Source organism: Argentina silus (assembly GCF_951799395.1).
Source record: "Argentina silus genome assembly, chromosome: 12".
NCBI lineage: Eukaryota > Metazoa > Chordata > Actinopteri > Argentiniformes > Argentinidae > Argentina > Argentina silus.
In genome coordinates, this window is record NC_139666.1 from 9990289 (window position 1) to 10017230 (window position 26942).

At 42.7% G+C, this 26942-nt stretch overlaps 1 protein-coding gene across 2 annotated transcripts; it reads left to right on the forward strand.

The window, feature by feature from the left end:
- Nucleotides 1-2748: 2748 nt before the first annotated feature.
- galnt13 (polypeptide N-acetylgalactosaminyltransferase 13) lies at nucleotides 2749-26831 on the forward strand (the record flags this gene model as incomplete). Of its 2 annotated transcripts, none has more annotated exons than XM_083682385.1 (11): nucleotides 2749-2893; nucleotides 9273-9441; nucleotides 11380-11546; nucleotides 12011-12218; nucleotides 14094-14264; nucleotides 15489-15606; nucleotides 16001-16181; nucleotides 18647-18786; nucleotides 19852-19950; nucleotides 20676-20810; nucleotides 26691-26831. In XM_083682385.1, the coding sequence occupies 11 exons, from the start codon at nucleotides 2749-2751 to the stop codon at nucleotides 26829-26831; spliced, it is 1674 nt and encodes a 557-aa protein (XP_083538511.1). The 2 variants fall into 2 exon arrangements, with proteins under 2 accessions (XP_083538511.1, XP_083538510.1); XM_083682384.1 differs by lacking the exon at nucleotides 26691-26831 and adding an exon at nucleotides 22774-22959.
- Nucleotides 26832-26942: the final 111 nt, after the last annotated feature.

The following is a 26942-nucleotide window of genomic DNA, read 5'->3' on the forward strand; positions in this document are numbered from 1 at the left end:
TTAGAGCAGATTTGTTTGTCGAGTAGAAGTTGTTGGTAACTTTGTTTTAAACTTAACCTAACCGTAACCCAGAAATAACTACAGTAGGTATTTTCTTATCAATTAGATGCAATATAAACAACTTACCTGGTAGTCAATTACCTATCATGTTCAAATTATTGAAGTGAATACAAGAAACTACACTTTGCATTTGATTGTTTTCGATACAGCAACAGTGTCAGAGGTGTCCAACAAACATAGCACTTCTTCCAGCACCTCCGTAAAACGGTCAATATTGTCTGGTGTTTAGACAAGTGATCTGTTGAGTTTCTGGGTTGTAAATGAGGGGAGAGACCTTGTTGTAGTACCGCACTGCTCAACAGACAGGAAATATTCATCCGTGCAGATGGTTGGACTAATGACCCGGCCCGCTTCAGAGAAGCCTGCAAGCACTGCATGCCTCCAGCGTGGTTGGTGGCACCCAACCCAAACATAACTAGCTAGCTAGCGCTCAACAGCAAACAGATGGCCACTGACACATCAGACATGATCAGATTGTTGAGCGGAAATTACCATAGAATTCAAAGTGCGAGTGGGGTTCCGTGCATGCTCAGATGTGAGACACTTTGATTTTAACCACATCAAAGGCGTTTTGAGAATAGAGGGACTTGATTTTGTTGTTTTTTGGTTTGGTTATTTTTGGGGGGGTTGGGTTTTTTTTTTGTACGATATACTTTAACACTGGTGTGGAATGGGTAAAGTGAAAGTATGAAGGAGTACAATATCATATGCTACTACTCAACCTGTGCGATTGTTTGCCAACAATGATCTAAAGGAGAATGTTCTGTTGACTAGATTGTCAGTCTCAAGGCCGTCTTTGGGTGGCTCTGACCATACATGTTCTGCTTCATACAGTAATCAACTTCTGAGCTGTGATCCTACCCGTAGATATGGCTGGACACAGACAGGTTTGTTGATGAATGAGACAGCTGCTAGCCCAGGGCAGGTGTGTGTGTGTGTGTGTGTGTCATCTCCGGTGATGGACAGGAAACAGGGAGCAGAGACAAGAGCAAAGCCAGCGCTAGACTGCAGGACTGTGATAAGGAAATGAGATAGGTAGTCAGATCTCCCTCCAGGGATGCCTAGGGGGGTTGATTCAAGAAGCACCGCCGGCATATAAAAGGATTTTGTAAACAAATAGGCTACGCACGCACACGCACACGCACACGCACATGCACACACACACACACACACACACACACACTTGCGCACACACACACACACACACACACACACACACTTGCGCACACACACACACACACACACACACACACACACACACACACACACACACACACACACACACACACACACACACACACACACACCCCAAGGGGGTTTCTGTTTTCAGTAGATTTTTTGTGTGGTTATGGTCAGGTCGATAGAAACCCAATGCGCTTTAAAATAGTAATGATATTGAATATTATTTTGTGCTCCAGACAGAAAGAACAGATAGTACAGGTTTGTGAATGTGTCAGTCTTAGCGACTTAGCATTAGTATATTGAATTTCTTAGGCATTGAAAATATAATATCTATGTCCTCAGTCTGTATTTTGATGAGTCTAGTCAGTGTTGTTGTCAGATACTGTCGATTTTATGAAAAGAACATCTATGCACTGTACTCGGGCTCAGTCTGTTTCATTCTCCTTACTGATAGCTGATGCTGTAGGAACCGTCTTTTCTGGCAGTTCTATTGTGATTTCACATGCACACAGTCTGTCTAGCAGACAGAATTGAATGCAATTTGTTGCCTTCGTAAGCCTATAATTCCCTTTAGCAGAAGTCATATTAGATAGCAAGTGATTGTGTTTTTCATGTGGTATACTGGGGAGGCATACATTTCATTCCACTGAGATTTCTGTTCCCCACAAATATTCTCACTGGTCTGAAATCTATCTGCCTGGTCTAGGCGAGGCACCAGCTAATACAATAGGAATAGATGATATGCAGACTCTCTGAGGAAGGAATTAGTTCGCTCCTTTTCTCTCAAATGGAAAAATACCAAGTCATTGCCAAGAACCGTATTGCAGTGAAAATGAATGCCTAGTGTACATTCTAGGGAAGGGTTATTTGTGTTTGTTATTTGGAGAAAGCAGTGTGGATTCAGCTTTGTCTTGTTTAATTTGGCTTCATTGTCACAACGTTCTCATTCATTTCATCACTTGAATGTAAGTTGTCTTTGGCAAATAAGAGAAGGGCACACATTACATTAGGTTGTGGTATACTGGTTGAATAACAGTACTCAGTACTGTAATAAGAAAGTAATTTAATTAGCTTTGCAATTACAGTACATAGTAATGGACTTGATCTGTTTTTGTTATTGGACAAGTGTAATAGTTCATGTTTCTCATTACCTTATTGCAAATAAATGACTATGTTCTGCAACAACTTTTAAATACAATGTTGTTACTAGAGTAATAGCAGCGTTAGTACATAGGAATTAAGCAACTTCATGTTCCCTGAGAGACAAAATGTTGTCAGTCTTGGGTATTGGAACATTCCTCTAACCCTAATCATGTGTCTTTTTTTCCTCCTCTCTCTCTCTGTAGTGGGATGACGTCCCGGTGTCCCCCACGCTCAGTCGTACCCCTGCTGCCTTGTCTCCTCTCCAGAGTTCCAGCTCCCTGTCAGGGGACTGACTACTGATTCCTCCTCGCTCGCCCACCTGCTTGCCTGTCTTCCTGTCTGACATCACTTCACGGGGAGCTGATGCGGCGCTTTGTCTACTGTAAGGTGGTGCTGACCACCTCCCTGGTGTGGGTGCTGGTGGATGTTTTCCTGCTGCTCTACTTCAGTGAGTGTAACAGCAAATGTGACGACAGGAAGGATCGGTCACTGCTGCCCGCCCTCAGAGGTGAGCCACCCCTAACTCATCTTTGACCAGTCCATGTAGGTGCGGGTTTAAGCTTCGGGAAGCAGTCTCCTAGATAGGACAGGATTTAGGATAACTGTGTTTTGAAAACAATTTACACAGATCTGCCAGATTCTTTACCTCATTTTGTGGGACTGAATGTAACTCTTTCCTTTAGGTCATTAGAAGCAGTAGGACCTTATTTGTGTGCAATTATAATGGTATTACATTTAGAAAGCCAATCATATCGCTTGAAACACCACAGTAAACTCACACACCAACAAACTTGTTGCACCTCTGGCTGAATGGACAGTTTGGAGAAAAGAAAACCATGTCCTTGAGAACCATGTCTGGATCCCCCTTGTTACAGCAAGCTGTTAAGTAGTGAGTGACTGCCTTTGGCTATCACGAATCCCGGGTTAATCAAGTTGAACCACATGGGTGTCCACCCCCCGCACCTTTGGCAGTTCAATTCCTTAGATGCCCTCCCCAGTAAGGAGGTTTACAAGTGGCATAGCTAAGCTGCTTTAAAGGTTAGAATGGGCCAGAAACCACCATCTGAAAGCTACATGGTCTGTGGATTTAAGACTAATTTGAATAACAATAGTGCCTCAGGTTATAGTACTTAGATGTATTTTTTATTTGGGCACTGTGTATTGAGGTAATTTTCTGATGCTAAATATGTCAGTGTAAGCTTTTGAGGGAATTAAATTGTCAAATGAGGTCTAAGTAGCCGTTCTGCCTAGAAAAGCCAGGCTTAGGTCTTTGGCATTCTGTCACCCATTTACTGATTCACTGTTGCTACAAGAGGCTGGAACCTTAAATTAATTTTCCAGGGTCTTTGGTAAGTTGTGTTGTTTAGTTTATGTTTGGCCTTTTCCTTGTCGACCCCAGTTCATTGAACACTTGAAATATTGTTCTGTGGTGCGTAGGGTTCCACTTGATTACCGTAAGTGTTGCTGGCATTACACAGGTTATTACATCATGGATGCATGGTCATTACACATGCCGGTGGGAGATGTACTGTAGTCATAACAACCCCCCTGGACTCTTACGCTGCAGTCTGAAGCAATTATGTTAGGTTTTACATGATGAACTGCAAAATAAAGAATGTAGATTAGGATAGAATCTGCAGCTTCTTTATGTACTGTAATTGCACTTTAATGATTCACTTTAAATACCCATTATATTTAATTATGTGCAGATGTATAATACAGTGCTGCTTGAAAGTCTGTGAACCCTACAGGGATGGTCATTATCTTTGTATAAAATATTAAAATGAACTTATAAAATCTTTATCTAAACCCCAATTTGTAATAAAGACATTCTAAATAAAGGACACAAACATAAAAATATGATATATTTTCAAAAGTTGTTTATTGAACGAAAACTCAGATTTCATGTGTGCAAAAATATGTAAACCTCTTCGGTCAATAGCTTGTGGCACCTCCATTAGCAGCAATAACTTGGAATAAACGTCTCGTAGCCACTAATCAGTCTCTGGCATCTGTTTTGAGGGATTTTTGCCCACTCTTCCTTACAGATCTCAGCCAATTGAGTGAGGTTTTAAGGGTGTCTGGCATGAACTGCTCGCTTAATGTCCTCCCACAGCATCTTGATTGGATTTAGGTTAGAACTTTGACTTGGCCAATCCAAAACACAAATATTCTTTCTCCTGAGCCATCCTTTGATAGATTTGCTTGAATGCTTTGGGTCGTTGTCTTGTTGGAAGACCCATTTTCAGCCCAGCTTTAGTTCCTTGACTGATGGCTTGACGTTCTGTTCAAGAATCTCCTGATATACCTCAGAATTCATGGTTCCCTTAATGATGTGGAGTTGTCCAGGTCCAGAGGAGGAAAAGCAGCCCCAGATCTTGACATTCCCACCACCATGCTTGACTGTTGGGATAAGGTTCTTTTGGTGTTAGGCGGTGTTGGGTTTTCGGCAAACATAGTGGTTTTGATTGTGACCAAAAAGGTCCATTTTGGACTCATCTGTCCAGAGAACGGACTTCCAGAAACCTTCAGGCTTGTCCAGGTGGTCTCTGGCAAAGTTAAGACGGGCAGTTTGGTTCTTTTTTGACAGTAGAGGCTTCTTCCTAGTAACCCTCCTATGAATGCCATTTCAATTCAGTGTTCTTCTGATTATTGAAGCATGCACAGTTACCTGAGATGCAGCAAGGAAGGTCTGCAAATCTCTAGATGTTATATTTGGGTTGGCTTTTACCTGATTTATTATGTAAAATTTATTATGTATTATCTTGTGGCTCTTGGGGATATTTTGAATTTCCACTTCTAGGCCAAGTTGCTGTCATGTTAAATGCTCTCCATTTGTAAATGATTTGCCTCACAGTGAACTGATGGAGCTCAAATCTTGTTGAGATGATTTTATAGCCTTCCCCAAACTTATGTGCTCTCACTAGCATCTTCCTGATGTCCTCTGAGATCTCCTTTCCTCTCGGCATGGTGTGTTTTGCATTCACCTGTATGGGTAACACAAAACTGACCAGGTTTCTTATCTCTATTTATCAGTGTCCTGCCCAAACTCTTTCCTAAAAAATCTCTCCTTTGATTGGTTCATTTGGTACCCAATTATTTACCCGCCTGATTCTTCTTACCTACTTGATTTAACCAGTGCAACTTGGGGTTCACTTATTTTTGCACCTGCACTAATTTCTTTATAATTTAGTTTTTCTACTACACGCATGATTTCCTCTAAACCAACATATGGAATTGGTAAATATAAACCTGTTATCTCAGATAAAAAAGACTGGTTCTGATTAAATAAAGATGTCATGGTAAAAACAAAAAGAATCTATAATTGCACAATTAGTTCACATACTTTCAAGGAGCACTGTATATCCCCATACAAGCTTCAAAACCTTAGAATCACCATTCTACAACTAAGGAATGGGAATCTTTGGATCAATTTCAACTCCATTACATCTAATTGGGACAAGTGGAAGGTGATTCCAGCTTGTTCATCATCTAGTCGATAATGGCATTTTAAAGAATGTTTTGATTCCAGGTGGAAACCATTACACCTTAGTTGTTGCTATGCCTACCGACTTAGATATCACAATAACTTCATAGTCAGACTCACTAGCCCTCATTTTCATGTCGTAAAACGTTAAATGTAAACATTTCCATGACGCATTTTGTGTACAAAAGGGTACGCAAGCTGTGCAAGAGGACATGTTTTCGCAAGCCACGTGCCATTGTTGCCCACAGCAGGCATTTAGCAGTTTCCATAATCTTAAACTCCCTAAACAAATAATTAATATATTTAATCAATTATTTATCCATGGTTTTTACAGGATTACCACTTCAGTCAAGTCAACACGGACTAAACCCATGATGAAGATCCTCTACCAAACATTAAAAAAAGAATCAGCTAGATTTCAATTATCTAAACAGTGTATTGAAAAATGTCGAGCATTATCAGACTATGAATGCAGATTATGCATTTTCATGACTGTCCTTGAATATTGTCTGTTAAAACAAACAAATGTTTTCTCTGTCATCATTGATCACTGTACTCCATAATGTGTTTGGTAGATTCAATCTTTTTTCATTGTAACAGTTTGCTATTGATTTGAGATCATGATAACGCAGGATAACGTTTCTGATAGGGATAGACTGAGAGGCACTCAGACACAACATCACCTCCTCCCAAATTAGGACTGCTTAGACGAGAGGCCCCATTGAGAGCGACTGCATTTAGAACATCCAACAGATGCGACTTGTCACTGTCGTACAATACAGACAGCATTTCAATTTTAGTTTTACAAGAGAAACCTTTGAGAGTATGATGAGCTATTGTCATTAGGATCAATGTTTCAAGACTGAGACAGCTACGGTTGCAGGAAGTCGTACATTAGTGAAATCAAAAGGATCGAAGGATATTTATATTTCCTAGTAGTCTCAAACGTCCTAAAACAATTGAAGATATAAAGAATTAGAAAACATCTTTGAACAGCTCTGATCTTCGAAGCAAAGCCTTTTTTGGGAGTACGTTTTATGCCAAATGGGAGTACAGCAAAGTAGCACACTCCAAATAGGGCTGAAGTACACAGTGGCACTGCGCAACTGTACTGTAATTGACTGTGTGTGAGTCTGTGCTCCTGTGATGATGCCCTTCTCAGCAGGGGCTGCTCTGATACATGTCTTGCCAGCTGGGTCAAACAGGAAAGCAGGAGGCAGGGAAGAGAGGGAGAAAAGGTAGATGAGGAGAAGGGTAGATGAGGATGAGGGTAGTAGCTAGCTAGCTATACTATAGCCAATAAAACAGCCTCTAACTCTACAACCTTGCAGAGACCTCGCCTCTGTTAAGTAAATTTAGCATGAAAATGGCTGGCGGATATTGAAAGCCATGGTAAGATAATCCGATAATACAATCTGTGCTGCACCCGTCCTGCAGATCAATGGGTTCCCCCACCTGGACTAAGCGTTTGCTTGCTCTTGATAAGCGGGCCTCCGAGCCTTTCTGGTGAGGGTCATTGAGGGCAATTTTGAGTCTGGAAATCACATTTGAAAACTGCCTGGTGAAAAGCTAGGTTGTATGAGAGCTGTTCATTTGGAATGGTTAAATGGATTCTATTGTTACCTTTTGTACGAGCCACTACTGTGTACATCATGCGTAACGTCATTCTTAGGCTATCTCTTAATAACCATGTCACGTCTTGTTCAAATTATTGGAACAAAAGTAGTTGTTTGTAAGCTACTGGATCCTTAAAGCATGCTTTAATGGATTTATCGCTGTATCTTCAATATGACAAAAAATAATGGTGATTTCAAACTGTAGCTCTATACACACCCGAGTTTGTCATTCTGAACAGGAGACTGGACTGAGAGAATCTCTCTGTCTTAGCTCTGCACTGATGCTTGAAGTAAACATACCTCTGAAGACTCATTCCCTGTGACTGTGAAGAACCTACAGTAATAGCTTTGAATCAAGCCATTAGGCAGAGCTGGGGAATTGGACTTGTGGCCCAGAGGAGAAGTTCACTGTGTTTTCTTGAAGGATTGGTCATCATTTATAATGAACGCTCTTTGTCATGAGGGTCAATGAGAGGTTTTTTTGGGTTGAAATGCTGGCAGCTTGTTATTTTTAGTCCTGAGGTTAGTCTTGTGCTGTTCACTTGAACTTGTGAGGATAGGCTTATGTTTAGAAATCACGCAAGAATGCTGATCTGGGTATCTCATCTTCATTCATTGGAGTCTGTCTCATTTCATTAGGATTTACTGTAGTAGTCTACTTCCCAAGAGAAGAAGGCATGACAAATAGTCATAACATCCTATGAGTTTAGGTCTATATTCATTCTACGGAGCTCTGATATGATTATTTCTGATGTTTACAAAGCATTACAGCAGGTCAACATAATGCAACTTAGATGGTTGTCCTCTAGTTTTCTGTGTCCGATAGGCCTGTGTACAGTAGGCAATGGATTATCTGTGTCCGATAGGCCTGTGTACAGTAGGCAATGGATTATCTGTGCAAATAGATTGATGGATGGGAGAGAGTGTCTAAACATGGGTTTGATAAACAGTTCAATCAATAATCCTTCTCAGCTCTGGAGTCCCAAGCCCATCAGGTTTAATGTCCTAATGGAGGGTGCCACCATAGGAGGGGACGTACTGCAGATCAGATGAGATGACTCTCCAACATAGGACATCTCCAGAAAGGGGTTTGCTTGGAATCCTCTTAACCTGCACCTCCCCAGAGCAAATGTGAATTGCCCCCCCCCATGAAAATCAGAGATTACTCACGAGCAGCCATAAATCCAAGCCATGTAATTCACCTTCAGAGCCGTCTCTGCTGTCTGTGTGCTTCGGCGGCAGCTTGTGATGGTGCTGCTGCTGTATGGCAGGCTTTAATGGATTCTCAGTAATGCTGAGTGATCTGATACAGTGTGTGAGCTGATATTTTTAAATCACTCAGAGAACAATTGTGAAGCAGGTTTTATTCCTTTGAGTGTACTATAAGTCTGCACAAATCTAGCTTTTTCGAAGAGGTCCAGATGATATTTGGCTAAGCCAGGTTTCGGATGATGAGAATAGTTGGATGCTTACTGGATCCAGTATGCTTGGTTGCTCTACTGTACAAGAGTGTTCAGCTCCTCAACTGGAAGGAAGGGGACATTGAAACACTGAAGCATTGAATGCCTGGTGATGTGGGAATATAAGGCCAGTCTTTCCTTGACAGGCTCTGTAACTGGCTCACTTACTACTAAAACTAGTACATTTAATTCTACATTTAATGTATTATGCGCTTATAATTGAAAAACAATATCAAAGTGCTACAGTGAGTGCATTAAAAATACATAAAAAAATAAATAATAATAAAAAAAAATTCCTGTATTGTTTCCTGTATTGTGTTCCAGCGGTCATATCACGGAGCCACGAGGGTCCCGGGGAGATGGGGAAGCCGGTGAACATCCCCAAAGACGACCAGGAGAAAATGAAGGAGCTCTTCAAGATTAACCAGTTCAACCTGATGGCCAGCGACATGATTGCACTCAACAGGAGTCTCCCAGACGTGAGGCTGGATGGGTGAGTGCATCTGGCCTTTTTCCCAGGCACACACTGTGAATCGCACTACTGACCTCCATAGTGAGTGTTTTACTGTAGCTAATAACCCCTTTCCCCTTCACTTAGTTCCTCTCATAAGCTTTGATACCTCCACCTCACACATCACTAGGCACTCGGTCACTTCAGCAAAAGGCTGACATTTTGGTTTTACACGTTCCTGTTTCTTGGTTCTTTAATTCGTCTAGACTTCGCCTGAGGTTAGCCAGGGGGGGTGGAGTTTGAGGAAGCACAATTAACAGGATCAAGTTGAGCCTGGCAGCAGGGATTCGTGTCTTATATTTGGAAGAACCACATGAGGGATGTTTTCGCAGTAATGAAATAAACTAGTAAAACTAGTTAAACAACTCAGATCCAAAATAACGCTTCAACATAGTCCTGAAAATAATGAACAAAAACGATTGGTGAAATTTGATGAAATGTCCCTCGAGAACTACATAAAAAAGGAATCTCTTCATACAAAGTTACACCTCCTTTTAAGTAATCCAATTCCTCAAGCCTCTTTCCTCAAATTCAACTACATTTGTGCTTAGAGAGATTCTTTCACCATCTTCCAGTGTTTACATCACCGCTGACAGCTGAATGGGAGAAGGCCTGTTTACAGTCACCAAAGACCCACTTGAGCTGTATAATGAAAACCCAAAGAGCAATTTGTGTGAAACATTACCACATTTTTGTGCTGCTGATATACCGTCATTCTCCCTTCCTGGAAACATCGCCATGATTCACGGTGATGTGTTCCAACAGAACATTAGTTCTCAGCTGTTCTTTTATAGAAAATGCAGTCCAAGGTCTCTCTCATAGAAGAAAAAAATTGAGTGGATTCAGTATTCATCTACAGTACAGCACTCAGACATCCCACCATTTGATGTGTGTATCTACCAAGATTGTTCTAAACGTGAAGTGCTTTAGCAATCACTTGTAAATCAGCACATTTGTGAACAAGAGACACGTTTTGAAGCCTTTGTATAGGTAGAGAGTGAGTGAACTATAGATCTCACTTGTGATGCTATGTCACCCTTTGAGAATGGTGCAGCAGTAAAGAAATAATTGCATCGCTCCATTTTCCTCAGACAAATCGAATGACCCCTTGAAACATTATTAAAGAAATCAGCTTGGCTTTGCAGAAACCAGTGAGACATATAGTGCTGTGTGGCGTAGCCAGCAGCCCACCAGGGGTAAAGAAAAATAAGATGTTCGCTTAATGGCCACCCTCCTGCCCCAGTTCTGTCACTCTGTCCTGTCACCCAGAGTGAACGTGCATGAGTGCTCGTCGTGAATGTGTGTGTGTGTGCGTGCATCCGTGCCTGTGTGTGATAAAGAGAGAGAATGGGATAACCCTGCTGTCCGCTCCGGTAGCCTGTCACCTCCCACTCCCGCCCTGCCTGCCTGCCTGCCTGCCTGCCTGCCTGCCTGCCTGCCTGCCTGCCTGCCTGCTCTCTAGCTCTAATGCAGTCTCATCCTTTATTTAACATCACACCCTCCTGTATCACGACAGGCTTACCCTACGCTCTCTCTGGGAGTGTGTGTGTGTGTGTGTGTGTGTGTGTGTGTGTGTGTGTGTGTGTGTGTGTGTGTGTGTGTGTGGTAAAGAGATGCATCCCACTGAGCTAGCTAAGGATGTGCTGACAGGGTTGTCAACATCTTTTCTTTTTTTTAAGGGGCTTGTTTTGGTACAGTATAATGCTTTTACCAGTGTATTCAGGCCACATACTTACAGCTTCCACGTTCAACAACCTGTAGAGCTATTCCCACAATCACACTGTTGGTTGAATTTCAACGAAGACCAGTATCAGAACTAGAATCTATCTAAACCAGAGCCCTTTATATTCAACTTTCCTGTTCTGTTCAATTATATTCTAATCTAATATATTCTATTCTATTCTATTCAACATCCCTTAGCTGCAAGACTAAGGTGTACCCAGATGACCTCCCAAACACCAGTATTGTCATCGTGTTTCACAACGAGGCATGGAGCACCCTGCTGCGTACGGTCCACAGTGTCATCATCCGCTCCCCACGACACCTGCTAATGGAAATCCTCCTGGTGGACGATGCCAGTGAGAGAGGTAGAGTAACTGAGCCCAGCCAACGATGTGAACCCAGACGATGGGCTTTATAACGCAGTTTGTACTATGGCTTGAATAATAAGCCCATTTCCAGCTCATCGCGTCATTACCACAATATAGCCGAGCCCGGACAATGAATTCTAATGCAGTAGTTACCTACCTGGCTGAACCCATATAATCTTGAATGGGCTTTACGATGCAGTCCTTATTGCAGTGCGGATGATCATTTTGTGCACATTTGAGAGAAGTTCGGCCTTGATTGGTCTTGATTGATTGGCCTTGATTATAGTAGACACAATCAAGTACTTCAAGGATATTGAAGCATGATATGTAGAAGATATCCAGCCACATTTGTAGAGAATGGAACTGGATAGGACTTTTAGAATGTTAAAAACCATTGGCATTACGGCCTTCATCATAGGTTCACACAGAGTTCACACAGAATGTGTTCTGCTTCTGGTCAGACTTCCTAAAGAAGAAGCTGGAGAACTATGCGCGGACTCTGGAGGTCCCAGTGAGGATCCTGAGGATGGAGCAGCGGTCTGGGCTGATCAGGGCACGTCTCAGGGGGGCGGCGGCCACACGCGGCCAGGTCATCACCTTCCTAGACGCCCACTGTGAATGCACCCCAGGCTGGCTGGAGCCTCTGCTGGCCAGGATCAAAGAGGACAGGTACGATCGGAGAGATCTGCTTAGTATCTCTCATCTGAAGACAGTTTGTTATTCTATGTCAACTGGACTATGCTTTATTCTGAATAGGGTCTTACTCGGAATTACATATTCAGAGCAAGGTGTTTACATGACTTGTAGATAAGGCCTCTATTGGCCAGGATCAAAGAGGACCAGTACAGTATGAGAACTGTTCAGTATCTCTCATCTGAACACCGTCAGCGTTGTCCTAAGCAGACTATGCATATCCTGAAAAGGGCCTTAATAAGGCTTACATAGTAAGAGTAAGATGTTTACATGACTTGGCGTATTGCCATTGTCATTCATCGTAGTGTCAGAATATAAGCGTGCAACATAATTGGTACTGGTACGAGTAGCTAGTCATTTCAGCTCTGTTGCTGCTGCCGCCCTCAGGGGGATGGCACTCATTAGCATTAGCCTTTGTGTCGTGCGTCATTGGAACACACACCTGATGTTAATAGTACTGTAGATGTGAGAGACGTAAGTAGACAACAACACTACTGCCAGCGCCAGCTGTGTGGGAGCCATTTTCAAAGCCACCCCAGTGATGGCTCAATGTGAAACGCGACAGCTTGTTTTGTCAGGGTATTGTCTGTCACGTCTTTATACCGTAGGTACAATAATAGGCCGTGATTGCGCTGGCGGCGGCTATTTGAAGTGACAGGGTTTTTAAGCTGTTATCTGGTATTTGTGGGATCATTTAAATCATGTTTCATGACTGAAATTACTTGTTTGGTGTGTAAAGGTTTCTTTGTAAAAGGGTGAAATTGTAGACGGATTGAAGATGAACCCCACCTCTCCAATGTACGCTCGCTCGCTCGCTCGCTCGCACGCACACACACACAAACACTTGCACGCACACACACACACACACACACACACACACACACACACACACACACACACACACACACACACACACGCACACACACACACACACACACACACACACACACACACACACACACACACACAAGCTCCAACCCCCCAGAGACTCCCTCCTCTTATCTGAAGTCAGACTTTCATCCATTTTGCCTCAGGTGCCAGGCAGACATTAGTATCATATTACACAGAATATCACATTATGGAGCCGGAGCCATTACACTTGTATGCTCCTGAATGGTTATTGATGTGTGAAAGTATGTGCAGCAGCATATATGTGCACAGACTGATTAGATTCAGACCAGGAAATGCCTGCTGAGTGTGGATGGATTGATTTCCTGAAACATTTAGGGTTATCTCTTGCTTTGCTACACACTTTCAGTGAAGAAAAAGGTCCTGATCAGTACATTTAGATATTGTCTAGTCTACATATATCTAGGCCTCACATCGATATATTGCATGTATTTCAACCATACAGTACAGTAAGTGCTTTCTGACTGGTCCAATAGGTTACCTCCTGTAGTTAGCCTCCCGATGTTCTGTTGTCTAGGCCAGGGGGCCTGTAATGAGTAATGACAAGCAGATGTCTTTCTCATATTGAAATAAGTTCATAATGAAGTAGAGAATTATGCTTGAGCAGAACTGTGTGCTCAGCAGTTGTAGCAATATTTCTCTCACCTGAAGGAAGATCAGTTATGAGACCATTACTTCTATAAATGATTTATTCACAGTCTGGATTGAATAAGTGCTGTAGGCTCTGCAAGACAAAGCAATTTAACACAACCAAACATGGAATATCCTTAATGAGAATAGCTTCATTTCCTTGGGTGGTGGGGAACTTTGACGTGTGAGAGCGTGTAACAGAAGTCTAAAGTAATTCTGAAGTTAAACCCACAGGTGCTTTGACTAGGGCTCTGGGCAATGTCTTTAGAAATGACCGAGAAACGACGAAGATTTCTCTCTATGGCTGTGTAGGAGAGCGGTGGTGTGCCCTATCATCGATGTCATCAGCGATGAGACATTTGAATACATGGCAGGATCTGACATGACCTACGGAGGATTCAACTGGAAGCTGAATTTCCGCTGGTACCCAGTGCCCCAGAGGGAGATGGACAGACGCAAAGGAGATAGAACCCTGCCTGTCAGGTACACAAAAGAACCATGTCCTTATCGGAATCCATGTCGAAAGCAATTTCTTGGGATTGGGAGACTTTGTGCCACTCTTTCCTCTGGCTTCAATGCATCATGATAACAATCAAGGGGTGGACAGTAACCTCAAAGAATACTTTATTGAGGGGACAGCCTTATAAGACAAAACAAACGTTAAGGCTAGCTTTCTCATCTCGGCTGGAAATAGGTTTGTTTGTTGTGTTGGGAAGCTGCAGAGCTGATATCGTTGGTCTGGGTTCCTTTAAGAGTCCCTCTGGCGTGATAACCATGAAAGCTACAATTCTCATTCAGAGATAGAAATAGATTATTTGCCTTTCTGTGATATACTGAGCTTCTAAGTCCTGTGAGTCAGTGTTGTTGACGTTTGTTTACGTCGCCACAGCAGTTGTAGCTGTTGTAGCTAGTTTGATTTTGAAATACCAAAATAGAATTGAGCCACCTGTCAATGAGGCTGGTGCACGATATGATATCAGTCATGAAACCTATTCATAATTGGATAACTCTTGAAACGAGGTTGACGTGCGAATTCCTCGTCAGGCTTTGTTTAATGTGGGTTTCGACAAATATGTTGCATCGTCAATCAGATTGTTGCGGAACAACAACGTGTTTTGATGGTCTACCGTAACTGAAGGGACCAATCGCTCAATAATACCTTCAACACGAGTTCTGTAATCATGAAAGAAGATCATCACATCCATAACCTAGCAGTGTCTGTTTAGCGTCAATGTATGATAATGAAAATGGTAAAGAGAGTGTCTGATAAAGAGAGAACCATTTTGCATCGAGATTGCATCAGTTCTCTGGCAGTCATTTATTTTTAGATGATACAGCGTGAACAGACAGGACATGATTAATTACCTGGCTGTAAAAGAATGTTCATCTCGTCAAGCGAAAGGGCACTTTGGACATTTACTATTTCATGAAAATAGCCTTAGTTGTTTACAAAAAAAATACTTTGCATATTGTAGATATCTCCAGCCCCCATGCTATCATAGGTAATGCAATGTCACTGTCATTATTACTGTCATAGATATTGATGTTTGTAAATAAATTGATAAAGCGTTGCTCAAACATACAATGCCTACAGTACATTAAAGATGAACTGACAATTTGCCATTGTGTAAGGTATGTAAGATTGTAAGGTGTCTGTTTTAAGTGTCCTTACCTGGTCTCATTTTACCCTCTTTATTTCTCTTGCAGAACCCCTACTATGGCTGGAGGATTGTTCTCTATTGATAAATCATATTTTGAAGAAATAGGAACCTACGATCCAGGAATGGATATCTGGGGCGGAGAGAACTTGGAGATGTCTTTCAGGGTGAGTGATAGAAATTTGATTATTGTTTTATTGTTCTACTTTGTAAATTTGTTATTGCTATTTTGTTAATATTTGCTTATATATCTATATATCTATAGATATATAAGCAAATATTAACAAAATAGCAATAACAAATTTACAAAGTAGAACAAATTATATATATATATATAATTTATTTTTTTATATTGTTTTTTATGTCCCATGCACCAACCTCACCAAGTCAATTTCCTGTATGTGCAAATATACTTGGCCAAATAAAATAATTCTCATTCTGATTCTTATAATGACAACGTCTATGTCTGTGTCTGTGTATGGGTGTGGGTGTGGGTGTGGGTGTGGGTGTGGGTGTGGGTGTGCATGTGCATGTGTGACCTCTTGTTGTTGTGTCTGGCAGATCTGGCAGTGTGGCGGTTCTCTGGAGATAGTCACATGTTCTCATGTGGGCCATGTGTTCCGGAAGGCCACCCCATACAGCTTCCCCGGGGGAACAGGCCAAGTTATCAACAAGAACAACAGGCGTCTGGCAGAGGTCTGGATGGATGACTTCAAAGACTTCTTCTATATCATATCACCAGGTAGCTACTCCTCAATGTCTGTCAGGATGTTGACTGTTCTTGTTGTTGCTGTTCTTGTTGTGTCTAACTGATTGGGAATGCTTTTCAAACATGCAAATTTAGGGGTACTTTGACTTTTTGGTTCAATATGCTAATATTAGCAGATTTTGGCAGTGGCCACATAAACAAACCCAAAGAGTGGATTGAACTCTGTCCTTGTCCACAGACTGCTGACAAGGTGAGGACGCAGATATTTTGTAATTTGGGGGAACTACCCCTTTAACTTCTGTTGCTGATCACATATATGTGAAATCTGCACCTGCCTATAATGTGAAATCGGAATTGACTTTGCAAAAAAAAATATGCATTCACTGTAAGACCTGCCAAAGAACTTACACAACCACCTATGCTGTTGCTAATACCATGTCAGTCATCATAAAGAAACAGTCATTATGTCTATTTAGCAGATTCTCCTGGTTTGTCATTTCACAGTAATTTCCTCATTACCACGGCACAGCCCAGGGAACAGCCATTCATCCTCTTTACTGTGCCGTATCTGCACCTCCGTGTTATAAATGGCCTTAATACTGATACTTTCCTTCCAATAGAAGCAAACATTGTTGTTTCTCACAATCTCACATACAGTACGTATCAAGCTCATTTGATTACATCAAATATTCATTCATATATATATATATTCTTACCGTACATAGTTTCTTGTGTGAAGAATTGAATTTCCAGTGCTGATTTATGGAAGTGAAAGAGAAATTATTTCCATTCATTAAGATTCATTGCTGATCTCTGCATGGCAAACCTTGGACGGCTGACGCCTGTCTTCAACTGAATACATCCCCCTCTCTCTCTCACACCATCTTTTATTTATGGAGCGTTGTACTTAGCGTCTTTCAAGATATTACAATCATGCCGTGTTGAACTTGAGTTCACATAATTTATGACATTGTTTTTTTAGGTCTCTTGGGGAAACTCAACGCATTGTTGTCCCCTTGCACAGCCTACAGTGCAATAAGGCAATACGATTGGGCAGATTGAGAACTGAGAATCCATCTGCCAGCAGGGTAATGTGATTACCCTCTGCCGTACCTCCACGATATCTAGTTAAGTGTTTTGCAAGTCAAGCATCCTTTACAGGATCCGCTTTAATCGGCCTGATCTTCAGAGTAGAGGAGACGAGGCCCTAGTACCTCATTGCCTACAGTAAATCATCATTCCTGGAAAGAAGTCTCCAGGCGGTAGGCAGGTAGGTGGGCACTGTAGGGATCCTCTGAAGACTGCTGCACAGACAGAGCTGGGGGTGTGATAGATGAGCCTCCCTGTCTAAAGTAGCCCCAACATCCAGTGTCTGGTTCCTCAAGGATATTATAGGGGGGATGATCTAGGCTGCCGTGGTGCTACGCCTCCCATGCTGACGCACAATGGGCTGGCTGAAGCAGCAGAATTTGGCATCGGGAGCAGGGAGCGTGTTGTGAGCGTGATCTCATTAAGAGAGTCACTACTGTCCTCCTCAATAACACCGATACACTCCTACCCACACTGCTGCTATCATGTGTGAAGATCACAGAGCTATTCATTATCTGTTGTAGTGTTACTGATGCACAGACACTCCAGAGAGAGAAGAGTCCCTCTGCTCACACGTTTGACCAAGCCAGCTAGTGTTTGTTTGTGTCTTTGCGATGGTTATGCTACAGCAGACTGTGTCGAAAGGCAAAGGAGATGTTCGCGTTGTCACTAACGCGAGCGCGATGCCCAAAGCTTCCGTGAATCAGGACCGGTCCCACAGCACTCAGATGCTGGCACCGCTTCAGCTGTGCTCTGCCGTTAGTCATTATCTACAGTCATCATTCATGCCATGCAGTCTCAATAGGTTTAGGGATGATTTGTCATCTGCGAGATAACGCCAAAACATCTGCCAAATGTCTTTGAAAATATGTACCCAACTGTTGCTGAATCGCTATTTGTGAACGTTTGTAAATGATGTCCAATTCCTCATTTGTGTCAAAAATACAGCAGTTCAAAAGTTTGCGTATACATCTGACTTTATTTGATGTGAAATGATGAGTCCCATTCCAATAATCTTCTTATGTATGTGAATGGCCATTTAACATAAAACATAACCTTGGGCATTGAAGCAAATCTCATTCCTTTTGATGTTGTGGCAGTCACTAATGATGTAGTCCAGAGGGGCCCTCTAGTGGTCTGCTCTGGTGGTGCAGTCAGATGATGCACTGTTGTATCTGTACAGTAATATTACAGAGCTGCTTGGTCACCCCTGTACTACTGAATTTAGGCCTGAATTCTGTATTAGGTCCTTAGAGTTGCAGACACCATACTGCTTGGACCCTTCAATCCTTCAGGGGTGTAAGTTGATTCTTAAGCAGTGCTTTTTGTTGTTGTTGTTGTTTGTAAATGCCTGTGTTGCCTCTGCTGGGAGATTTGACTGTAACCTGGTTCTTGGGGTCCCCCCCCAGGTGTGGTAAGGGTGGACTACGGGGACGTGTCGTCTCGTAGGGCCCTGCGTGAAGCCCTGCAGTGTAAACCCTTCTCCTGGTACCTGGAGCACATCTACCCCGACTCTCAGATACCCAGGAGATACTTCTCACTTGGTGAAGTATGAAGTCTTTCAGATTCTGCTGCCCAATGACATAATACACACTACACAACTTAAAGTGAGTCCAAAGACCTTGGCACACCAGATACTGTGTTCCAACTTAATTGATTAGAAGCTTTGTACTGTATTTTGCTATTGTATTCAAACCCACGGCTACACAATGTGTTGAGTTAACAAAAGCAGAATAGCACCAAGAGCAAAGAGTGGAATACGTCTTGCTAGCAGCCCGTACGCCAATAGAAGAGGGTACCTCTGATGAAGAGAGCCCATCTTAAGTAATGTGTGACGAGCAGTGGGGAGTAGAGATGAGATGAGCTTGTAATCCTTCCCAGTTTAATTCTACTGAGGCTCCGGGATTTCACAGCCCTGCGATGTGCTGCACTAAAAGATGTCTTCTCGGGCAGCAACACTGCAGCGTCCTCTCCTCTCTTCTCCGGTCTCCTACTTGCTCCTCCACCTGCTCCGTCTGTTGGTGATTGACTCACTTCACAGCACACGGCCCCACTTTTAACAGCTGAAGCCATTAGGTTTTATATCATTCAATTATGAACGATGCCATTCCTGCATAATAAGCGGGTTATACAACATATAACCTGCCTGCCTGCCTGCCCAGACTTTAGGAGTGTATTAGTTCCATATTAGATGGCTCATTGGATTACAAAATCATTAAATAAGAATTTGAGGGAGTATCTGAAATACATCACCACCAGCTTTGATTTATGCAATGATTTGCATCTCTGAATATGGTTTATGATTATGAGTTACATCACTGGGCCTTTCTGATGAAATATAACTAATGGGTTTAGATTGCTTGTTTCATTAAATAGTAAATATCAAATTATATCTGACATTTGTACCACAGAGATTGAAAAAAATAAAAAATGAAGTGCGGGGAGCTTTTGAATTGTCACCTGGAAATCATATGTCAAGATTTTATGATTGAGACATTTTAATTTTTTTCTACCATAAGTGTTGCGAATGTACCACTGTTGATGCGAGAATGGGAATTGAATTTCAAATGCAAAGTATTAAGGAACCTCTAATGTGACTCCTCTCGCCTCCCAGATCAGAAATGTTGAGACCAACCAGTGTGTAGACAACATGGGCAGAAAGGAGAACGAGAAAGTAGGCTTCTTCAACTGCCACGGCATGGGTGGAAACCAGGTAAGGAGTCACAGTAGAGAGCAAGTAAATCAAATAATCAATGTTTATTCATATACACTCACCGGCCACTTTATTAGGTACACCTGTTCAACTGCTCGTTAACGCAAATATCTAATGGTGTGGGGGATATTTTCTTGGCACACTTTGGGCCCCTTAGTACCAATTGAGCATTGTTTAAACGCCACAGCCTACCTGAGTATTGTTGCTGACCATGTCCATCCCTTTATGACCACAGTGTACCCATCTTCTGATGGCTAATTCCAGCAGGATAACGCGCCATGTCACAAAGCTCACATCATCTCAAACTGGTTTCTTGAACATGACAATGAGTTCACTGTACTCCAATGGCCTCCACATTCACCAGATCTTAATCCAATAGAGCACCTTTGGGATGTGGTGGAACGGGAGATTCGAATCATGGATGTGCAGCCGACAAACCTGCAGCAATGATGCTATCATGTTTCCAGCACCTTGTTGAATCTATGCCAGAAAGAATTAAGGCAGTTCTGAAGGCAAAAGGTGGTCCAACCCGGTACTAGCATGGTGTACCTAATAAAGTGGGTGGTGAGTGTATATTTCACCAATACAGTACATTTCATAAAGTGCACTGTAACTGGTAGCCCAGGCTCAACTGTACCAAAGCTCAGAAGGTGGTGAGGGAACTATGTGCCTCTATGACCTCTATGTATACTAAGTGACTCAATGGGCTCATTTGACACTCCCAGGTGTTCTCCTACACGGCGGACAAGGAGATCAGGACAGACGACCTGTGTCTGGACGTGTCCCGGCTCAACGGGCCTGTGGTCATGCTCAAGTGTCACCTCATGAAGGGCAACCAGATGTTTGAGTATGATGCTGAGGTAAGACCAATGTCCATCCAGTGGTAATAAAGTCATTTCCTTTGGGACCAATAAAGTTCTACTCTACTCTACTGGTACTATATGGTGAGAAGAACCAAAGGGATATGCAATTGATGAACCACACACTTTACCATAGGAGGATATCCCACATGTGTGGCACACCTTTAATTATAATGATTATTTTTTTACGGAAAGGGTACCATTGTTTTGGGCCACCAGATGGCGGTACATGTCAGAAAATGGTCTTTAGTTCCAAATACTTTACATCAGGCCACATTCTCTACCACGAGCTGACATATTGCCTATTTGATATTCTCTCCTGTCGTGAAGTATGTTGGCAAGTGGGAATATGATATTGAGGTAAGCTCTCTGGAATGCTGCGTAGAACGTTGCCTTCTATTTGAAGTAGACACTTTGTGAGTCCTGTGTTTGGTAAGTAGTGGAGTGGTACCCTGTGTTTAGTGACTGTGAGACCAATGTTGATCTCTCTCTCCCTCTCTAGTTTAATCTTGAATGTCTCGTGTGAATCTGTGTCAATAGTCATTAAAGAGAACATCTAGAGTAAATTCTCTGTAGAATGTGACCTGCTGGGGAGTCCAGTGGACCAGAATCTTCCATTGAGTTATGACCCTAATGAAATTTGATGTGGAGTCCCACATTACAGTCCATTGACTCAGTCAGCCATGGGAGAAACCACTGAAGGACCCATAATAGCCCAGCGTATTGGCTTCAATTCAATAATCTGGGACATGGTAATAACATGGAGAAAAGATTTAATAAGTGTGAAAGTTACAGTTCATAGATAAAATGATGGATTTTTTCTATGGTGTCATATTCCTTGGTATGCACGTTTCTAGATGTAGTTATATCTATAAAGCAAAGTTAAACAGTCGAGGTACTGTCTCAGGAAATGCTTTTCTCAGACTTTGAAACCAAAGCCATTGCAGAGCCAACAGTAAGTAATCCCCATAGGGAAACAGTTACATTATCCAAGATTGAATCCAAGTTGCACTGTGCAACTCAAAGAATCCCTTAAATTAGCAATTCATATTGTCATTTTTCTTCCATGGATAGAATGGACACATTCATAGGTAATAATAAGAAGCTGTATGGTGTCACCTGTCAGTGACAACAATCTGTCATCTCCTGATAGCGATGACAAGCCCCGAGGCTGTCTCCTCTACTTCCCTATAAACCCTGGGAGAGATACAGGTATTACACTTTGTACTTAAGGTATATGTAATATGAGGAATTGAATAATTCATGGATGAAGACATGTCCCTGACATATGGCAGGGAGCAGCGGGGTTTCAGTCCTGTCAATGGCAGAGTTATGTTTAGCCGTAGTGAGACGGACGGGCGATAGTGCTGATCCCTGGGTACAGTGCTATTAACATTTTATATGGTCATCATTTTCTCCATCAGAGATAATACCTGACTTTTCCATAATTCCTGCTGGTCACATCCACTTCTCTGACAGCCAGTCATCCTCCTCCTACTCATCTCTTTGTTCATCCAATAACAGGACTGCTTGATGTTGGTCCCTCTGCCCCACAAGTCTCATCCACCTCTGAAACTAGTTCATGTCACTGAAGATTTTGCACAGTGCTGCTTTTCTGCAAAATTGGTATCATTCTGATCAACAATCCAACATCGTCCAACTGTAACCTTTTGTAACCTACTGTAGATGTCTTCCTGCTGTACTGTGGTGGTAGAACTACATACAGCATATACTGTATACTCTATACAGAAATATATGTAGAAATATACGAGTAGTATATACCATTTTATGGTATATAGGTTAAATATACGTATCATACGCAGTATCGTTCTACATGTAATTAGTATATTTATCTTTGGTATTGGGCCTGTCCTGAGTCTGGCATACAGTACAGTAGCATGTCTCACCACTGCTCCTCATCTCCTCACCCCCACCCTCATGTCTCATCCATGGCGGCCCGCAGAAGCACACGTTCCTCCACATCATCACCCAGTCGTGTCTGACCATCAGCAGGCTGGAGGACGGCACCTACGGCCCTACGGTGGAGTACTGCAACGATAGCCCTCTGCAGGCCTGGGTCCTCAGGAACTACACCAGGATTGAGGTCTTTAGGCGGCTCTACTACAGCCCCACTGATTACTTCCTATAGGCGGGCTCTGGTCTGTCTGGGCCTGGGCATTGGCTGGAGCAGGTCAGTACTCCTATAGGCTTAGCGGAGATGGAACTGTAGTGTACGGTAGCTGTGGAAGAAAAGATGCCGTCTGTGTAGTGCAGTGGAGGCTGGTGGAGGTAGAAATCGGAGGACGGGCTCATCGCAATGCGTGGAACGGAACGAGGAATGGTATGTTTGAGCCCGTCCTCCGATTTCTACTTCCACCAGCCTCCGCTGATGTAGCGGTGGTGGCGTAGTAGTGTTGGCATGTGGTAGAATAGGCTGTGCTGTCGCTTTGGTTTGTCGCTTTTTAGTTGATAGTATTTTGTGTCTGTTGTATTTCTTTTCCTCAACCGCGAGGAGACATGTTCATGGAGCTTGAGCTTGTTGTGATGTTGAACCTTCCCGTTGTTTAGTGGAAGTGTGCATGCAAAGCAGTTTTTCAAGGTATTTAGGAGCTATTAGCGCTGACCTTTTGAAATGAATGCGTAAAGACAGGAACACAGACACACATAAGGCAATAACAGACGTCTCACGACAGCTCTAGATGCGGCTGTATACAAGCAGCTATCTACGAGACCTTTACCCAGTCTCCGCACCAAATTAGATCTCATTTGACATTTATTTTCCTCCATAAATATTTTATTTTGATATGAAAATTCACTGCCTGTCCCTCGTACGGCAGTGCTCATTGAATGAGGCCTGAGGAGGCGGTGTTATTTTTAGTCTGATTATCTATGCGATGGGCAGATTGAAATTGGCTGCCTTTGTTTACAAGTTCTTTTGAAGTGATCCCTCATTGTGAGGCGCGCTTTCATGGCCCTGGCCTCTCGGGAAGAGAGGGCTGCATTTTGAACGTACTCCTATGGCCTCCTAACAGCTGTGTTCAGCACAGACTGTGTCTCATTGTCTGAGTACTGAATTTCAATCATCTGCTGCTACACCGTACAGTTTTCAGAAAAATGTCAGTTTGCTTGCAGGCTTATTCAATACGTTTTTCCAATTTGTCAGTATAAAGTATAAACCAATAGATGTCCGCAGCACTGATAAAATCCTATTTTTTTCTTCAGAAGGACAGACAGTCTAGACAATGTTTCGATTATCCCAGGGATCTTTTGTCAGATGTAGATATCTGAGATCATCCAATAAAAGACATCCTTTTATTTCTTTATAAAAGAAAATGTGTCCAGTATTTCAACTTCTCTCTCTCTCTTTATTATCTTTAATATGTAATAATATAATAATATAATATAACATGCCATTTAGCTGACCCTTTTATGCAATGCAGTGAGTGCATACTTTTTAAAATATATATGGTCCCGGTGGGGTCCTAGCCACTCTAGTCCTAGCTATCTGGCATTGACTTGTGTCTGTTTTAATTGTCTGTATCTCCTGTAGCTGGTGAAGACCACATTCATTGTATGCTCTAATTCTTGGTCGTGGGTAAATTGGGTGAGATGCTCTCAGGGGTTGTTGTAAGGGGTCAGGAATGCAGAGGAATAGCAAGCCTGCTGTCAGATGACCTGATTCCATGCTCCTACCGGCTTGTCCTTGAGACACCGTGCCACACTCAAGGAACACACTTCTGTCGCCACCATTGGAAGACTGCTACCTATGTCTGTCTCCTGGCAGAGTGCCAAGAACCAAATCCCTAACTTGGCCGGGTCCCGTGTTGACTTTCCTTACACAACACCAGCTCTGTTTTTTTACCGGTAAGAGTGGTTTACTAGTGTCAGCAGAAACACACATTAAAGAGAAAGGGATCCTGCGTCTGTCAGCAAGTCCAGCTTTGTTGCTGCCTGGTTCCTTACCAATGGCTGCCTTTTAGACACCAGCCTCATTTCATTAGCAGGTCTCAGCTGTGCGTACACACCGCCACCTTCTCACGGGCCACTCATTGGGACCCAGAGAGGCTCTAATGGGAGTTTTTACTGCCACTGAGGAGCGATGAAATAATTATGAGCAAAAGGACGCAGCCCCCACATTTCTAATATTCCCATTAAATATGGATTGGTTTTTTCCTCCCTCCCTTATATTTTCATGCTGTCATACTTCCGCGCTGCTGAATCTTTCAATGAAAGCAAAAATAGTGTCTTCATTATTGCCCTAGCCATGTTCTTATGATTAATAGATTACTTCTGGTGCAGAGGAGGTTCACTTTGATTTACCATGAGGTACTGTGTCCCCCTATTCTACTTCTGTCCACCATATATGACATATGTCATATGATATTTTGCATCTCTGTGGGTTTTGACTGTGTATAACCTGCCCAGGTAAAGGTGTGTGTGTGTGTGTGTGTGTGTGTGTGTGTGTGTATGTGTGTGTGTGTGTGTGTGTGTGTGTGTGTGGGCATGACAAATATGTCCTCTGCTTCTCTGTGTGCTCATTAAATAGACAATCCTCTGTCAATAAGCAAAACACAATCATGATTTAATGAAAGATAACCTCACAACCCAAACACAAACATATCCTTTCTCAATCAGAAAATGCTCACTTGGATGAAAACTGAACCAACACTTCTTAATAGACTCTGGGCTATCATCGCATCAATGATAATCAACTATACAGTTGTCATTTGAAATTGTTATCCATTCCTATTTACTACATTTCCTGACTACTATCATACTGTATGTCTGGGGGGGGTAGAGATTTGAGATGCTGTTGCATTGTCTCTTGTCACCTTAGTGTGGTAAAAATGATGTATGTTCAATTGCGCACACTTCTGCAATCTGCAATGGGTCTGCATGATGACTTGTGTCCCGCAGGTCCCTGAGCTGTATCACATTACATTTAACAGACCTAGTGGATTGAGCTAGACATTTCAATGTAAACAGCAAAACCTGTTCTCACAGTGCTGTGTACCACAGTAAACAGGCTGGACTGTTGGTTGCACAGCCCCGCACAAAGCAACATTCTTTTTTTCGGTAGTTTTACGATATGTACGACTGTCTGTGATGACTCTTTCACATGATTTTTCCTCCTCAGCCATCTCCTCTCTGATTGGTCATTATGGCTAGAGTAGTGACAGGCAACTGAGGTACAAGATGCCGAAGTAAGTAAGAAAGTGGCTATAAATGGTTCATTAAGGCCTTTTATGTCCTCTCCTTTCTCTGCCATTAGTCTTGGGCCTTAAGTATTGGTGCGAAGAATGCGGCGATCGCTGTAATGGCCCTCAACAATTGGTTTCGGCATGGTAATACTTATAATAATCCTCAACAGATGAAAATCTGGGAAATGAAAATCCACTCAGGAGCTTTTCAGCGAGCTAGAGGTTGATTTTCTTGTTTGTTTTTTTTTGTTTGTTTTTTTCATACCAAAGTCAGCACACCCATTTAGTGTCTGATTATGGCAGTTGCTCTGGTCTGGTAATGTTCTGCACAGTTTACCTCGAACACATTTGATATGAGCAGACAAATCCTGCAGGTATCAGGGTACTGCAAAAAAATCACAGTGGGTTGGAAAGCCACCTTTTTAAATGTGTAGCCGTTGAATTGTCAGATCTCATCTCAGATCTGATCTCCATTGTAACCGTCTCTCTGGCAGGTAAAGCCAAAGGACAAGAACTCAGCTAACTTCACTACAGTGCACGTTAACCTCTGTGTGTGTGTGTGGGTGTGTGTGTGTGTGTGTGTGTGTGTGTGTGTGTGTGTGCGCGGGTGTGTGCGCGTGCATGCGTGTGCGTGTGCGTGCGTGCGTGCGTGCCTCTCTCTCTCTCTCTCTCCCTCCAGCGGCTGACCCTGCTGCACGTGAACAGTAACCAGTGTCTGGACATGCCTACCGAGGAGGACAAGATGGTGCCCACCCTGAGAGACTGCACCGGGAGCCGTTCCCAGCAGTGGCTGCTCCGCAACATGACCCTGAATGTCTGAGACCGCCCTGCCGCCTTTGCCTGAACCCTGCTCCCCCCAACACACTCTGCTGCTAGCACGCCTCAACCTGGTGTCTCTCATAATGCAGGCCTCCTTCAGCGCTAGGCAAGA